We start from the raw sequence: 16,744 nt of genomic DNA, 5'->3' as shown, positions 1-16,744 counted from the left end.
ATAGTCAACCGCACTGCCCCTTTCTAATCCTATCATATCATTACTCATTAGGGCTGTTTATTGGATCCGCTTTAATTTCTTTTAAATCCAACCGATACAGTTAGCTTTACATGTTTTACTTTTACTTTTTTTTTTTGGTTAAATTGATCCGCTCGGTTCAATTTTTTTTTTGGCATTGAAAAATCTGTTATGTCAAGTCTTAATGAAATGATGAATGCTTAATTAATTACAATATCATATATAACCGACCACTACAAACTTTGAATGCATGCATGCTTAAATAATATGAATTTCCATTCCAGTGGCAAGTGCAAGTGCAAGTGCAAAGACAGGCAACTCCACTTACAGCCGACCAACATATATCTATCTTCAAATTTTGAGCGCTATTTTTTTTTTTTTTTTTTTTCATTTCCACCAAATTTTATGCGTGTATACACACACACACACACACAACTACCAACTACTACACACACATACACATACACATACACATACACATATAGATATAGACGCATATATACTCTCGATCGTCTCTTGTCGAAGCTAATAAATAAATTAAATAGGCATGCCATGTTGGGTCGGGTAGGATATATATATAATTAATGGATCAACATTAATATTACATTAATTAATTAATGCCCAATTGTACGTACGTACGTAGCAATTATCTCTTGTGCAATAAATTTACAACACAAAAGAAAACAACAAAGTAACTTACAGTCAAATTAATAAAAATGAAAACAATTAATGCACCTCAAAATCAACCAATTTAATGAAAATATTATTTTACAATGCAAAAAATAAAATACACAATAATAATTTAGTAGTATATATATTCAGTTTTTTTTGTGCATGTATATTTATATTAAGTTTTTTTACAAATTATATTGACATTTTGTTCAATAGATAATCATGATGCTAATTATCACTAAATTTTTATTTCAAATTAATTTTCAATATGTTAAATTTGAGTGAGAGCAATTGTTATATCACAAATATATATTCTTAATTTAGAGAGAAATTGAAAGTTCATAAATTCAATGCCATATAAATCCAAATAATCGATTTTTTTTTAAATTAAGTTCGGAAATAGTTAATACTTGGTGACCTTAACTTTTGTATTGTGTGTTTTTTTTTCATTCTTCTACGAGTCCATTGACAAGAGTATAAATATATTAACATATAATTAAGATCACCAAGTATTAACTATGAAAGAAGAGCAAATAATGAAAATAAAATATAGCTAGACATTATTAATTAAGGATGGATTAGAGGGAAAAAGAAGAAGAGAGAGTCAGTTTTTGTACTTAATTTCCTTTTGAGATCATGTATCGTTTAACTTATTACAATATATATATATATTCTCTTACATCTTTCTTTCTTACTTGGACATTTAATTTTGTGCATTCATTGTGAAATTCAATACGAAAAAGCGAGTCTAAAGACAAATTGATCGTATAAAGAAATAATAATTTTATTTCTTGGCTTTAAATAAGAACTAATATTGCTCTTAAAATTAAATAGCACCACGTACGGGGAAACATGAATTAATTGAGCATATGGAAATATTTACAGATCAAATTTTGAAAGCTTACATTCGCACTGTCGAATTAATTAAGTAGCTCAACAAATAATTGTTTATATTTTGAACTTATATGATATCAAATTTTACTATTTTTTATGATTTTTTAAAGATGGTTTTTTTTTTTTTGACATATGAGAATTAATTAAGAAAGGATAATACTATATGGTAAGTATTATATATATATGTAAGAAATAATTAATGTATATATTTGGAGGACCAGGAAAGTAATTAAGTAATTAATTAATCCATTAACCACCGGCCGCCTCCTTAGCTGACCCCAATCGCAAAGTACATTTATGCGCACTCCACCATGCACCTCCTTAATTAATTAATTAGAATAAAATAGTAATAATGGAAATTAATTATATAAGGAGGTAATGCATGCATGCCCCAAATGGATCCACCACATGAGTCCATGACAAGTTAAATTAATTACAAGAACAACCGAAGAGCCTCTCTCATCTCCTTTCTATTATTATTTTTTTATTCTTATTCTTATTCTTATATTATATAAACCCCTCCATAACCCCCCCTCTCTCTCTCTCGTAACTGACACCAGTAACCATCAGTTATATATACATTACATCTCCCTTCTTCATTCCCCTCACATTAGCTTCCCCTACTACCTACCTACCTACCTATCCTCTAATCTATTCTAATCTTAATCTAATCACCTGCATATGTATCATTAATCCTCAATTTCCAATTAATCTTGCACATTAATTCTTATATATATAGTTTTTCATACAAAATCAAGGCCACATTACTTATTCCGACCAACAATGCCGCTAACAAGGTTCACGGTAGTCGTCGCCTTTATGTTGCTAATGTTTTTGTGGGGCAGCATTAAAACCGAAGGCCGACACCGCCACAGCAACAGCCACCACAGGAGTCCCAAAAACACCATTTCTATACCTCCAACCGGTGCACCACCATTGAATTCCAATTCCAGCAATAATAATCATTCAATGTCTCCTTTGCCATCTCCGGCTCCCGTCGACTCTGATTCGTACTCCCTTTTCGACGTGCGGGCTTACGGGGCGGTCGGCAATGGCGTGAACGACGACACCAATGCATTTAAGACGGCGTGGGATTCTGCATGTGCAGAGATGAATCCCTCCTTGATCTTAGTCCCAGGAGGCTACTCTTGCTTGCTTAAATCAACAATTTTTGTGGGTCCATGCCAAAACAATATCATTTTCCAGGTACTTGCTTTTGCCTTACTTAATTTAATTTTTGGGTGTTGGATTTAATTGTATTTTATATTTAAAACTGCATGTTCATTAATATATAACTTGCTTTTCTTCTACTTATGGAGCTTAATGTTAGTTTATTAATCAACAATTAAGACTAAAGCTAGCTAGATAGGTTACATGCATGCATGAGATACATATATACTCCACAAAAAAATGTAAAAATAAAAAAAATATATATATAACTAATTTTTGATGGAAAATTAAGGTTGATGGCGTCATAGTAGCACCGGACGAGCCTGATTCATGGCCCGTTAATAGCCGGAGGAATTGGCTTGTGTTTTATAGGACTGACGGTTTGACACTGCGAGGAGGCGGGTTGATAGATGGCAAGGGAGAGAAATGGTGGGATCTGCCATGTAAGCCTCACAAGGTGTGCATGAATAACCTAACTGTTTCATTAGCTAGCTAGCTCTTTCATCAAATCAAAAATATATATTTTTTTTTTGTCATTCATTTAATTTTAAACTGTTGATTAATAAAAAAAAAATTAATACGGATATATGTATATATAACAGGCAAAAAACGCGACAGCAATGCATGGACCTTGTGATAGCCCTGTCGTAAGTCTCCTCAACTAAACTGAAATTAATAACTGTTTGATGACATTTAATTTTGTATTTAAAATTAACACTTGAAAAACTTAATTAATACTAGTCTTTAATTATATATATATATGTGGCCGGTCGTGGTAGGCATTGAGGTTTTTTAGCAGCAGGAATGTGACAGTTGAAGGATTGAAGGTGCAAAACAGCCCACAGTTCCATTTCCGGTTCGACCAATGTCGGTACGTGACTGTCTCCTCGCTTCATATCAGTTCACCTGCATTGAGCCCTAATACCGACGGAATCCATGTCGAAGCCACTGAAAATGTGCTCATTCACAATTCTGTCATCTCTAATGGTAACAAAACAAATTAATTAATATATTTTTTCAATTGGAATTTGTAATATATATAGTTAAATTATCCTAGCTAATTAATTAATGAATGAATTAATGGTCCAGGTGATGATTGTGTATCCATCGGAGCAGGAAGTCTGAATGTTCACATAGAGAATATAACATGTGGGCCCGGCCACGGTATCAGGTACACCGTACACGTATGTCAAAATTAATGCATTTTTAAGAAGAATTAATTTGCCAACTAATCACTAACTATATCATTAATTATACGTTCTTCTCGCAGCATAGGGAGCCTCGGGAAGCAAAATTCACGCGCATGTGTGGCCAATGTCACCGTGAAAAATGTGGTGATAAGGCACTCCGACAACGGTGTGAGGATCAAGACATGGCAAGGTGGGTCGGGCTCAGTCTCGTCTGTGACCTTTGACAGCATCCACATGGACACGGTGCGCAACCCTATCATCATAGACCAGTACTACTGCCTCTCAAAGAGCTGTCAAAACCAGACCTCCAATTTGTTCATTTCCGATATCACCTACAGCAACATCAAGGGCACCTATGATGTGCGGAGCCCGCCGGTCCACTTTGGGTGCAGCGATTCGGTGCCATGCACCAATATCACGGTGACTGAGGTAGAGCTGCTTCCGGCCATGGGGCAAATCATATCTGACCCATTTTGTTGGAATGTGTATGGCACGGCGCGAACCATGACGATACCGCCTCTCGCGTGCTTGCAAGAGGGTTTGCCAGGCTCTGTTACAGATATCGACGGCAACACGTGTTATTAATAATTAATTGAAGTACTGAAGCATGCATTCATCAATTAATGTATGTAGTTTACTTAATAATATATATATATATATAACTTCAATTATATTTAATGTACAGATCACGGTGTACAAAGTGCATGGTTTGATCTGAAGAAATTTATTAATTAATTAATAGTTTGTGTGTGTGTGTGGGGGGGCCGATAAATATATATAAATATAGTTATATATAGAAAGGCAAGAATTAAATAGCAAATATATGAAATAATATATCAAGTTTGTTGTTGTATGTATCGTAGGTTTGTGCATGTGATGTGCAAATTAAACAAGCAGTATTATATTTTTCTTAATTTAATTTTGTTTTGTAAGAAATTAATTAAGTAAAAAAAAGGAGAAAGTAAGTAAGGAAAAGGGAATGTGATGAAATGTGCGCATCGATCGCAATCAGGTATGATCTGTTTCAGGAATGGTCTAAACTGTAATTAATTAAACAAAAAGATAAACAGCGCTAGCATCGATGGATGGATGGATCAGTTTAATTATGTTGTACGCATGCACATGCATGAACATGTGCAAATTTGGAATAGACAGCAACTATGCATGAAACCAACAGAGAGAGAGAGAGAGAGAATTAATAGAAGGCGGCCTTCATATATATATATATATATATATATGCATATTGCATGCTGGGCCACAAAACGATCGAAACAAGTTAATTTGTTTGTTAATTAAAAGAGATGCATGGCAATTAAAGTTGTAAATGGTAATTCTATTACAAGAGGAAAGGACAAATGAACACCAAACAATTAAAGAACACCTACAACAACTCATCAAAGTCTCCAAATCAATCAAATGCACACAAAAGGAATTAAAGGAAAACAAAAACAAAAGACTTGAAAGAGGTGCAAAGTTCTCTGTTAATCATTCCTCGTCTTTAAATGTGGGCGCGTGCAATATCCTCTCATTCTCATATACAAATAAATTTATTCAAACCCATTTTTGTATTATTAATTGGTTGTGATTATATATGAATAGCGTTTGTCTAATTTGGTGCAAGACACAACCAGATTCGAAGAGATCTACAGAGAGAGAGCATGCATGTGTACATATATATATTATATATATATGCATTTATGCTATTATATATATTTGTGTACGTAGATGATCATTAAATTAATTCATTTAATTCCAAAAGCTTCTCCCAGTCCTGGCCCCACTATCCATCACTCTACTTTTCTTTCTACTTGTGCGCGCTCTACATATCCAACTTATATATATATTATAAATAGTGCAATATTCATTTTTTTCTTTCAATTAATTTAAGGTATAGCTAGATCATTGTAATTTTCTTAAAAGAAAAAAAAAAAAACTTAATTTTGTTAGTTACTCTCTTAGGACTTGTTCTTTAATTACCAAAAATTGCATGAAATTAATTTATGAATGAGAGTATTGGAGGTTCATGAGTTGATGCATGATATTGATATGGCCTTCACAATCTTTGTCCGTATTTCAAAATTAAAGTTTGGAGACGGGATAAAAAAGGGAAAAGAAAAGAAGAAAAGAGTACATACAAGCTAGCATGGGCTTCATCAATGTTCATGGTTTTTTTTTTTATTTTTAACGGTGGCTGGTGGGGTCTCTGTCTCTGTCTCTGCTCTGCTTTTTAGTTTGGTTTCTCCAGCCTCTCCTCTCAAATCAAATCTTTAATTCTAACACTTTAATTTTGTTTCTTCTTTTAACTTGTTAACATTTTGTATTTAATATTAAAATCAAGAGTCCGGCTACTATACGTACGTTGTCAGTGGCATTTCTCTCAAACTTATTCAATAGACTCCAAATGAGGAATCCATACAATTCAAACCGATCTATTTTATTAGCAATGTGTTTACATGCAAAATTTATAAATTTTCGATAGCATTTAGTATCAAGTAAAATTAACTTTAAAAACCTTGAAACAATGAATTCAAACCAAACCTATATATATATATATATATCTGTCAACTTCTCTTCTAATGTCAATATATAGCTAGTGGTTTAGTTTGCAACCACTATACACCTTTCCTGGTAATCATTTATCTGATCACATCAAACCAAACCTACTAACAAAGAAATATGGGCCTCACATTAAATCACCCCCACAGGCCACAACTTCACAATTTTATTTGGATGTGCATTTTTTTAAGTTTTGCTTACTGTTTTCGTCAGTAAAAGGAAACCTTTTCTAGTATGGATTATTCATTTAAAATTAAACCTATCTATACATCCTTTTCATAGCTCTTTCCGTAAAGCTCCTATCCTTTTTTATAATAATATTATTATAATTATTTAATGTTTCTCTTATATATTCAAATTAAACAATACATACATACATCTATATTCTATACTAAGGACGATTTCAAAATCCAAGATGATATTTCAATTAATTTTACCTGAAGCAACACTCACAAAAATGCAGCACCATAGGAAAAAAAAATGCTTCAATATATTTCATAATTTCCTTAATAAAATAACTATGACCAATTATCCTGAAGAAATCCATGCATAATATATGTTTATCACCATAGAAGAAAAAAAGAACAAAAAAGAAAGAAAAAAGAAAGAAAGAAAGAAAAAGGAAAAAGAGGTGAAGTGTGCAAAAAGTGGAGTGCTTTTGTGCTGCTTTATGTGGTGGCTTTTCTACCCTTCCTTTTAATTTTTTTTTTAATTCTTCAGAGGTTTCATCTTTTCTTATTTTGGATGGTGCCTTTGGCTTCTGAAGAAAGAAAGAGAATGCATATTTCAATATCAAATTATCAATCAAATCCCCACCCTTTTTGCTTCCTCTACAATGCATTAATTCCTTGTTCCCTTGTAGTTATAATCATTTCAAATACTTTAAAAGTAGAAAATATTCCTTGTTTCCATGGAATTACAACAGTTGTTGATGTGGCTAATTTTAGGATGTTGTGTATTTTACGTTTATTTTTAATTTTATTTTTACTTCATCGATCTTGTCGATTGTGGAAGCAAACTCACAAGCACATTTACTCTCTCCACTAGAATTGTTTCAATGATAATTTCTATAGAAGATTCTGCAGCCCAATAAATATTTTTTTTCTTTTCAAAACTCTAGCTAGAAACATATATAATAAATAATAAAAAAAAAACACGGTTAATTATATCTTCAATGAGGAGGAAAGCGTTAAAAAAATTTAAGTCTTCCGATTATAATAAAGGAGGACAGAAAATAACCCTCTTTATAGTGTATAGAACTATAGATAGATTGAATGTGGAGAATAGACGTAAATATATATGTGGTTATCCGTTAGTTATCACACATACCTAATCAGTTAGTAACATTTCATATTAATATATATATTATAGATCCAAGATATATGATGTTGTTATCAATTTTGCTGGAGGAGGAGGGAAAAAGGTAAAGAGGTAAAGAGGTGTAGGTACGAAGCAAACAAGCAGAGAGGATATGACCTGGCCTTGTTCTGAAATTTTCTTGGATGGAGAAACCAATTCCTAGCAACAACTATAATAATTATAGAAATAATTAAGAGAATCTCAAAACAGAGCAAAAGGTCACAGGAGGGAATTAAAGCCTCTTTTGGAAGCACTTCACCAAACAACAAACTCAATTCTATATATTCTTATGGAAGAATAAACAATTATTAGATTTTGATTACATAGATATAAGTGGCCAGGTGGTACTGTTGCATTAGCTAAAAAAAAGTTCCAATTATATTCCAGTGGCTTCTTCTCTACTTAACAATAAACAAAGGCATCAAATGAATATTCTTTGGGAACACAAATTTATATTTGTATGGTACTCTCTACTCTTTAGCCATAGCATGGCTAGAAAGCCTAGAATTACAACAACAGCCTTTGTAAAATTTTGTTGTCAATTTTTCCTTTACTAATAAGTAATAACCAGGAAAATACACATGGCGCTGGGAAAGCAAGGATAGATATCTTTAGTGTAATTGAAAAAATATAAAGTTGTTGTGTGTTGTGAGAATTTGGGGCAATGAAGAATATTGAATTACACAATTGAAGTTATATACCCTCAAATAAAAAAGTGCTGCTACTTATTATAACCTCCAGTTTTGAGTCCAAAAAGTAATATGTATATATATAGTTCTTTTCTAGAATTCATTTTAGTTCAAATAAAATGTTTTGTTTTGCTTAACCTGACTCAACAACAAGCAAGAGACAATTTTTGTCACCAGAAACTGTTATGTACAAGATCAAAACCACCCGGATGAGATGGCATCTAAATTGTTTCATCAAGAGTCCAAACACACTCAAGAAACAATGACAGCAATTAAAAACTACTTGAATAAAAATAAATTCAAGCAAGAATCCTAGGACCTGAATTCATAATCTCCAGCTTGAGTTTGAGCGCGGAAGCCCTTGTATGGGTTTGTGGCTGCAGTTTTGACTTCCAGCTTGTCTATCTGCAAGCCTGACAAGGCAATCCCCATTATCTTGAATTTAACTTGGAAGGTTGGGGCTACATGCAACCGCTCCATGGCAGGCTCCAGAACCAAATTTCCCGATAGACATGGCAATTTGTCTTTTGGGATTTGACCAATTGACCATCTACAAGTCTACAAAATATCAAAGAAAAACTACTTAGAATGGTATATCACAGGTACCTACATTAGGAAAAGCATTATACTCTTGGCCCCATCCTGCCTTTGTAGTGCCAGTACCAGTATGTACCAGCTGGCGCCAAACAAAAGACTGGAGTTCAAAAGTTAAAACTTGATGGAATGATACAAATTTAGTAATGACCCCAATGGACAGAAAAATAGTACCCCGTCATACTTACGTGGTTCAGTATCAGCATGTACCCACCAAATTTGAAGTCCTCAGTACCACCCAATTACCTAATTAAATGGGTTTGTCAAAAAACTAACCTTATCAGCTAGAATATCGACTGTGCCATGATTAGAAGTCAAATCGGCCGATGTGATGCCAGGTGGCAGCTGAAACTGTACCATTATGGAGCCAATAGTCTTCCCAGGATCATTTTTAACTCCTAACAAAGCAGAAATACGGCAATTCCCGGAATCAGATGTTAGTTGCGGCTTCAAATAAATTGGTATCTTCTTCAGCCCCTTTACCCTGACGGAAAAAAATCATTATGAAAATGGGTCTCAGATTACAACCATGGATGTCAGATGCATGGAAGGACAATTTGACCCCTCCAAAGAAAGTATCCTTTTAACATGTCTTGCTTAATCATTTGTAACTATACTTTTGGAAGAGTCCTTCTGTATATAATATCAATCAATTGTGACATTTACCATTGTCAGTAACCTTAATGATATACATGTTTTATTGCTAAGATTCTGGTAATCAACAATGTGCATGTGTACACTCAGAGAAAAAGTTTTTACAGCATCAAAGAAAACCTTTCTGTTATTTTCTGGTCCATATGATATCACAGATATTAGCACGGTCAAAGTTCAAACCTTATACTACAGTAAGATTGTGTAAACAACACTGATCACATATACTAAATATTGATTTCCTCGTATAGGGTTCAGGTTTCTAGGACGAGTTTCAATTTAGCAGGTACTAACGAGTAGTGATTTCATCAAATCTCTGAAGTACCACCACAATTGTCAATTTAGATATCAAAAGAAGTGTCCAATTGGGAAGTATCAACTCCATAAGGACATCACTTAAAATAGTGAGCCTTAATGCAATCCAACTTTGCCTCAATTTACACAGTATCACACAATATATATTTAACAAATGTGATAATTAAAGAGAACTCAACCCGATTCAATTTGTAAAAGGGAAAAAAAGGAACCTGTAGCTCATGAGCTTAAATTGGCCATCAGGAGGGACAAAAGAGAGAAACTGTCTCGATAACCACGGGCTAAATCGGACACATGGGTGGAACCTGACATCATTCAGTAGAGATGGATTTGCAAATGAGAGGGTCAAATCTGGAAATCCTGGTAGACTCGAATTGACCTGGATTTCACCATACACTTGACACCTCCTCAAGTTACCTTCCTGGTTGACACAGGCATGAAGGTGTTCAACAAGGTTGATGTAGACCTCATTGGTGGTGTTCTTGGGATGGGTGGTGCGCCAGGGGACACATGATGCGGGGGCCTTGGGGAACAGTGGCGGAGCCACTTGTATCTGCCTACCCCTGGATTTTGAAATACAGTTGCCTACCCCTGGATTTTGATATACGGTACCAAATTCGTATATAGTTGGTTTGGATTTAGGTTTTGTCTACCTCTAGATTTGAGTTTTGTCTACTCCTGACTGAGTCAAAACTCTTGATTAGTGAAATTGGCCGAGTCATTACAATTTTGATAGTCTTTCATCAATCTATTTTGAAATATTCCGACAAGAAGAAGGTTAATAAGAATGGTATGATCGTGGGATCACAATAAATTTGTTATTTTTTGTTAAAGGAATAGACTAAAATGTTTTATAAAGTAATATACTGAAATTTAATGTAATATATTAAAATATTTTTTTTATGTTTAACTATTCAAAATGAGCTGAATTTTAATAAAAGAGTCTTGTGAACTATGTTTCAAAGTAAACTTAAAAAAAAATCGAGTTGATCTAATTCAGTGGATTTCTACCAATTTTCTCGATTTTAATTCATGGTTAATTACCGATTCCGCTTTCAATGAAAATTATTTAATAATATTTTATAATTTAATTATTTAAATAAAATAATAATTATTATTAATATAATAATAATTTATTTTGCCTACCCCTAATGAAAATTCTGGTTACGCCATTGTCGGGGAGTGTGGGGCCCACAGTGGGTGATGCCTTTCCTGTGACGGCCGTGAACACCTTGCTTACTATGCTCGGTGGTGTGACCATTTCCTTGAGCACGTTGGGCTCCGTCCTCAGTGGGAAACCATTGTCCATCATCTCATCCAAAAATCTGCATCACCATCAATCAATTATATCTTGGTGGAAACAACACTCGAGCTGTGTACAGGCTAAGAAGATAATGCCATGTTGATAGAGTTGGAACAAGTAATGGGTAGGAGATGTAAGCACTTGGGATATCTACATACATACATACATACATACATACATACATACATAGATACACACATACATACATACATGCAGTAGATATTGATTGATTGATCTGAGTTGGAAGAATTAGCTGTTACAGTAGAAATCTAACCTGGGCAATGTGGCCTCCCTCAGGCTGAGAGAGAGAGAAAGACCAGGTGATCCCAGAATCAGGCACAGATGGATCGGTCCATGCGGTGACCTGTCATCTGCTTCTCCACCATCAACTCTCTTCTCCAATAAAAAGCAAAATCAAATTCATAATTCTTTATAAGAAGATATCGAAAGAATTGAGAGAATTGGTATGGTACCGACCCGGATTGGGAGAGCAGAAAAATGCAGTGTAGCATCTCTAATGCTGCCTCCACTCCACTCCACTCCACTAGGTAGAAAGTAGAAAGTAGAAGGTAGCAGAGTCGCGAGGGATACAGACAGACCACAGAGAGAGATTGGTACTGGTACTGGTAGTGCCGTACCGGTACAAGAAAGAAAAAAGGGTTGTTTGTTGTAAACAACAACTAGATTAAGATTAATGGTCTGACTCCAACTCCTCCTCTAGTATTTAAAACGAGAAATGGAATTCAAGTATTTTCAAATTCTCCGATCGGATCGCGCGTAGGCGTAGGCGTAGGCGTAACGACGGGAGGTGATTTGATTTGAGAGAGCCAGAGGGAGCAGCGATCCCCTTCCGTTCCGTAGCTAAAGCCCAAACCTTTGCCTTCCCCGCCAAATCCAAACCGTTGATCAACTATTTATATTTGTTAATCATAAAGGAACTTGTCAATTAACCTCAAATCAGGTTCAAATTATAATTTTCAGTGCACGGACAAATTATAATTCCTGTATCTCTATGTTAAGTCCTATAAGTCATGTAATTTTCTCTCTCTCTTTCCATTTTAGCATTTGGTAAGATTAGTTCTTTTTTTTTTTGTGAAATTTTCAAACTTAATTTAATTTCTAGAATGATTATTTCGTTCAAAATATGTAGTATGGCATTGTAAAAAAATAATAATAAATTTGAAATAAAATTGGGTGATTAAATAAGTTGTCACAAAAAATGTTATGTTTAATTTAGATCGATCTAAAGATCTCAATTGATGCTTGTTTGGTGAAATAATCCCTTGTTCCACCTTTTAGGCCATAACCAAATATAGGGAAGTCTTTAAATATTTTATTCATGCTATATTTATTATACATATTTTTATCAATGCAATTAATGCAATTTTTTTTCTCCTCATTTATCATGATCAAACGGTTCCTATATATTCTCTCTTCATCTAAATTTAAACGGATGTATTTGATTTGTCTCAGATGTAAAACAAAATTTTAAATAATTACAACTCTTTTATATTTTTCGACATTAATTTTTTATTGTATATTTGTTTAGTGTTTTTTTAAAAAATATTTATTAGTTTTCAAAATTAGTTTTTTAACATTGTCTTATTTAAAAAAAAAAAAACTCCTTTTGTGGTTTTTCTTGGCATTTATGTTAGAACAACTTGGTGTATCAGTGATACGGAGTCTACAAATCTTAATTAGACCATCATTTGATTTCAAATTCTCAAAACAAACAAATGAATGCTCTGCTCGGCTATTTAAACTAAAGCAATTACAATAGGAAAAAAAAAGAAAAAAAAAAGGGGTAAAAATGATAGAATGGAATTGCTATTATATATGTTTAATTGTAAGTGTGAAGTATTTGAGGTGCTAATCAGAAAAGATATATATAATCAATAAACCCTAGCTGATCACCAACGTTAATTAATGATACATTGATTAATTAATGGTCTTGATCTGTGGGGCTAAAGAACACTGGTAGAGCGGTACTAGTGATAAATTCATCTGGTACCATTGGTACCATTGGTACCATTGCATTTGCATTTGCATCCATCTCTCTTCCTTTTCCCCACAGCACCAGATACAGCCCTCCCACAATCAAAGCTGACCCAACCGCACTGCATTTAATCAACATCCATCCGATCGATCAACTACTGATCTACTGACAATGAGAAATGAAAAATATATGAAAGGAATTAAGCGTGCCGTGCGTCATTAATTTACCTTCCAAGAAAGAGCTTTTCATCGAGGATTCCCCATCCGAGTATTGCAACTATGACCAGTAACAGCGGGCTAAACATCGACACGAAAAGCGGGCCTCTTCTCTGAATGCACCATGACATCAATGCAAATGCCAACCCTGACCCCACCACTCCCTATTTATTTATTTATTCAAATAAACATACAAATATTTTTTAACTAACAACATACAATTAACAAACCAGTTAATTTAAGTTAAATTGAGAGAAATTAAACATACTATGTAGAGGACAGCAACAAGCCTAATGTCCCAACCGAGGACCCACACAGACCACTTGCGCTCAACTGCAAAGCTGATGACTAAGCACTGCATGCCAGCCATGAAGCACAACAGAGTCGAGCTCGTGTAAGGGGATGCAAAGCTGCGGCACATTTTTGCCTACGTACACCATCGCAAAATATTAAAATATTAATTAATTAGGTACGTATGTACAGTCGATCTGTGAATATATGTTGTATATACATTTCAAACTGCCTTCCTTAATTAATTTGTACCTGGATGATGAACCAGATGGCCCACGCAAAACAGCTGGCGATGACAAGGACGGCCCCGAGGACCATGTGGTGGCTGCTTCCTGTGGATGCTGATGTGGCAGCAGCGGAGGCATACCTCCAGTGGATGTGGGGCCCCCACAACTTGATGAGGCTTCCTTTGTAGAATGTCATCAGCGTCGACCCCCCTACGCACAACACCGTTCCCCACACCTTTGCCTGACCCGACACTGTCTTAATGCGCACCGTCTCCATCCTGCATTCAACCCGGCCCCATCATGACCGCACGTTCATCCATGTCATATCATTAATTAATCCCAGGAAATGCAAATTAAAGTGTAAATTAAATTACGTACACAAAAGGAAATTAATTAAAGGCAATTTAGTAAAGCGATGGCAGTGCAACTCTGATGCACAAATTAATTAATTTGTCCCGTGATGACTCTCTACTTTAAGTTTTGGTTCCTAAGAAATGATATCGATCGGTTTTTCTCTGCCTCTGCTCTTCCTAACAAATGATGTAGCTAACTAGCTAGCTATATATATATATATATTCATGCTTGTACGTGCAGATGGATCGATCAACTATATATATATGAAATATATATATATATGCTTCATGTATGCATGCATCTCAAATTAATTAAGTAAACAAGTTAATTTGTGCATGGAAATAATTAATAATATAATTGCATGGTTAGATCGAGAACTTAATTGTACCGGAAAGGAACGGCCATGACAAAGGTTATTGCGGGAAGTATGTTACTCAGAGCGCATGCGATGGTCGGCGAAGAGTACTTCAACCCCACAAAGTACAATATCTGGTTCAGTGTAGCCCTACATACAATATATAAAAATAGAAATTAACAATATATATATATGTGAAACGAATATTGAATAAAATAAATTTAATGGACTCACCCAAAAATTGAGCAAAGGAAGAGTTGGAACAAAGTTTTTCCTTTGAGCTCCCTTATCGTCTTGCTGCATACCCGATCGATAATGAGAGAGTCAAAATTATTTTAGAGGAAATTACAATATAAATATATATATAGATGAGCAAATTAATTACCGGTGCACTGATTTAATATAAAACTTGAATTAAAGCTATACGTATTTTCTCCGATTAAACTTAATTAATTAATTAATTAATTGATTTGTATAGAGTTGTATATATATATATATATATATATGTAGATGTAGATGGGCTAGCTACACACATAGAAGCTGCATATATTCATGTGTAGAAGGTGCATGCATATATAAGTACATGTACTTTAATTATAGTCACACATTTGATTCAAGGATATTACATTACATTACTACTTGCGCCATGTCCATTTCGTGGGCCAACAACGCTAGCTTATAATTAATAATTAATTAGCTCCCTCAGCCTCAGGCAATTAATTCAGTAAAATTTAAAACAAAAATATTACAAACTCACTTACTCACACACAACACACTTAATACATTTGTCACTAGTTAATTACTAGCTATATATATATCTTGAATTAAACAATTAAGCTCGATCGATCAATACGTGTTTTGTTGTTAATTATTATAACAATATAATAAAGGGCATGCATGCATAAAGAAATTCAAGAAATGAAGGATCCAGCTCAAGAATGGCAATTCAATTAAAGGTACCGCTCGAGGAAGAAGGCGAGGGGTGCGAGAAAGACAGTGGCAACAATGTTGCGGTAGGTGATCATGACAAAGGGGCTCATGCCAGAATCCATGGCGAGTTTGGATACAATGTTGAGACCGGCAAAACCAACTTGCACTGCCATCATGGCCAGTGCCGGCGCGTAGTCTCCACCCATCGATCACAGCTCGCTTCTCTGTGATGACCACTTGTTATTTAATTATATTTGTGTGTGTTGTGATCGATATATATACTGCTCTATATATATACAGGTATATATGGGTGTCTATGGAGAGAAGGGGAGCTGAGGAAGAAGAGGGTATGTGAGTGTATATATATATATATATAAAGATAAAGAGAGATCGACTAGACTAGACTACACAACCTAGTGAGAGAAAAAGAGAGAGAGATGACGTCCGGCAGTGATATAAGGGGAAATGGGATTTAACAGAAAGCGTAGAGGACATATATCATTATCATCATGTCTTACTATATATATATATATATATATAGCTCCTTTTCTTCTTTCTTGACATAGATATATGATATATGTATATGTATAGATGGGCCGGTAGAATACAAATTAAGAGCGAGAGTGGAGAGAAAGAGCTATATAGATATATGAAGATGGGTTATGAGGTTTGTCTTCATCTGGGCTGTTGAGTGTTGACATCCATCCTTTTTTTCTTGCCTCAACCTCAATTGCGTGCCCACTTACGCATCCATCCATCGGTTTCGTTTTTTTGGTTCTCGATCACCTCTCGTGAATTAATCTAATCTAATCAACTCTTAATTTCCATATATCTAGACTCCCATTCTCACCTGCACTCACTTTCCCCCCACTTTATGATTATAGCGATGCTTACGCGGCGACACTACTACCCCATCTCCTCCTCTTCTCTCCATATATATATATATATTATTCAATCCTTTTGTT

The 16,744-nt window shown here is 34.5% G+C and overlaps 3 protein-coding genes across 4 annotated transcripts; 1 reads left to right on the top strand and 2 right to left on the bottom strand.

Moving 5' to 3' along the window:
• The first annotated feature begins 2,290 nt into the window (after positions 1 to 2,290).
• On the top strand, positions 2,291 to 4,780 carry LOC144554424 (polygalacturonase At1g48100-like). Of its 2 annotated transcripts, XM_078302743.1 has the most exons (6): positions 2,291 to 2,790; positions 3,047 to 3,211; positions 3,357 to 3,401; positions 3,534 to 3,741; positions 3,844 to 3,925; positions 4,025 to 4,780. In XM_078302743.1, exons 1-6 carry the CDS (start codon positions 2,368 to 2,370, stop codon positions 4,527 to 4,529), a joined length of 1,428 nt encoding a protein of 475 aa, XP_078158869.1. In that variant the 5' UTR covers positions 2,291 to 2,367; the 3' UTR covers positions 4,530 to 4,780. The 2 variants fall into 2 exon arrangements, with proteins under 2 accessions (XP_078158869.1, XP_078158870.1); XM_078302744.1 differs by lacking the exon at positions 3,357 to 3,401 and having other exon boundaries at positions 4,025 to 4,589.
• A 3,911-nt stretch (positions 4,781 to 8,691) lies between these two features.
• On the bottom strand, positions 8,692 to 11,800 carry LOC144554289 (AP-3 complex subunit mu-like). The gene is made up of 5 exons (XM_078302616.1): positions 11,686 to 11,800; positions 11,277 to 11,433; positions 10,321 to 10,631; positions 9,419 to 9,626; positions 8,692 to 9,106 (listed from the first exon to the last, which is right to left on the bottom strand). Exons 2-5 carry the CDS (start codon positions 11,418 to 11,420, stop codon positions 8,861 to 8,863), a joined length of 909 nt encoding a protein of 302 aa, XP_078158742.1. The 5' UTR covers positions 11,421 to 11,433; positions 11,686 to 11,800; the 3' UTR covers positions 8,692 to 8,860.
• A 1,420-nt stretch (positions 11,801 to 13,220) lies between these two features.
• Positions 13,221 to 16,108, bottom strand: LOC144554094 (WAT1-related protein At1g09380-like). The gene is made up of 7 exons (XM_078302327.1): positions 15,810 to 16,108; positions 15,084 to 15,146; positions 14,883 to 14,999; positions 14,166 to 14,418; positions 13,891 to 14,049; positions 13,635 to 13,786; positions 13,221 to 13,528 (listed from the first exon to the last, which is right to left on the bottom strand). The coding sequence occupies exons 1-7, from the start codon at positions 15,983 to 15,985 to the stop codon at positions 13,354 to 13,356; spliced, it is 1,095 nt and encodes a 364-aa protein (XP_078158453.1). The 5' UTR covers positions 15,986 to 16,108; the 3' UTR covers positions 13,221 to 13,353.
• Positions 16,109 to 16,744: the final 636 nt, after the last annotated feature.

This window comes from Carex rostrata, chromosome 5 (genome assembly GCF_964058835.1).
Source record: "Carex rostrata chromosome 5, lpCarRost1.2, whole genome shotgun sequence".
Lineage (NCBI taxonomy): Eukaryota > Viridiplantae > Streptophyta > Magnoliopsida > Poales > Cyperaceae > Carex > Carex rostrata.
Note: the sequence above shows the minus strand (reverse complement) of the source record. Positions and strands in the feature narration are given on the sequence as shown.

Bases quoted from the DNA above. Each gene is read 5' to 3' on its own strand.
- LOC144554094 (XM_078302327.1), bottom strand. From the start codon at position 15,985: ATGGGTGGAGACTACGCGCCGGCACTGGCCATGATGGCAGTGCAAGTT. The intron at 14,419-14,882 runs GTACAATTAAGT...GGTTGAATGCAG, and splicing joins GTCATGGCCGTTCCTTTCCG to GATGGAGACGGTGCGCATTA. The intron at 13,529-13,634 runs GTAAATTAATGA...GATTAAATGCAG, and splicing joins GAAAAGCTCTTTCTTGGAAG to TGCGGTTGGGTCAGCTTTGA.
- LOC144554289 (XM_078302616.1), bottom strand. From the start codon at position 11,420: ATGATGGACAATGGTTTCCCACTGAGGACGGAGCCCAACGTGCTCAAG. The intron at 10,632-11,276 runs GTAACCAGAATT...CTGTTCCCCAAG, and splicing joins CCACACTCCCCGACAATGGC to GCCCCCGCATCATGTGTCCC. The intron at 9,627-10,320 runs GTTCCTTTTTTT...TTTTTCCGTCAG, and splicing joins TTTAAGCTCATGAGCTACAG to GGTAAAGGGGCTGAAGAAGA.
- LOC144554424 (XM_078302743.1), top strand. From the start codon at position 2,368: ATGCCGCTAACAAGGTTCACGGTAGTCGTCGCCTTTATGTTGCTAATG. The intron at 3,212-3,356 runs GTGTGCATGAAT...TATATATAACAG, and splicing joins TGCCATGTAAGCCTCACAAG to GCAAAAAACGCGACAGCAAT. The intron at 3,926-4,024 runs GTACACCGTACA...TTCTTCTCGCAG, and splicing joins GGGCCCGGCCACGGTATCAG to CATAGGGAGCCTCGGGAAGC.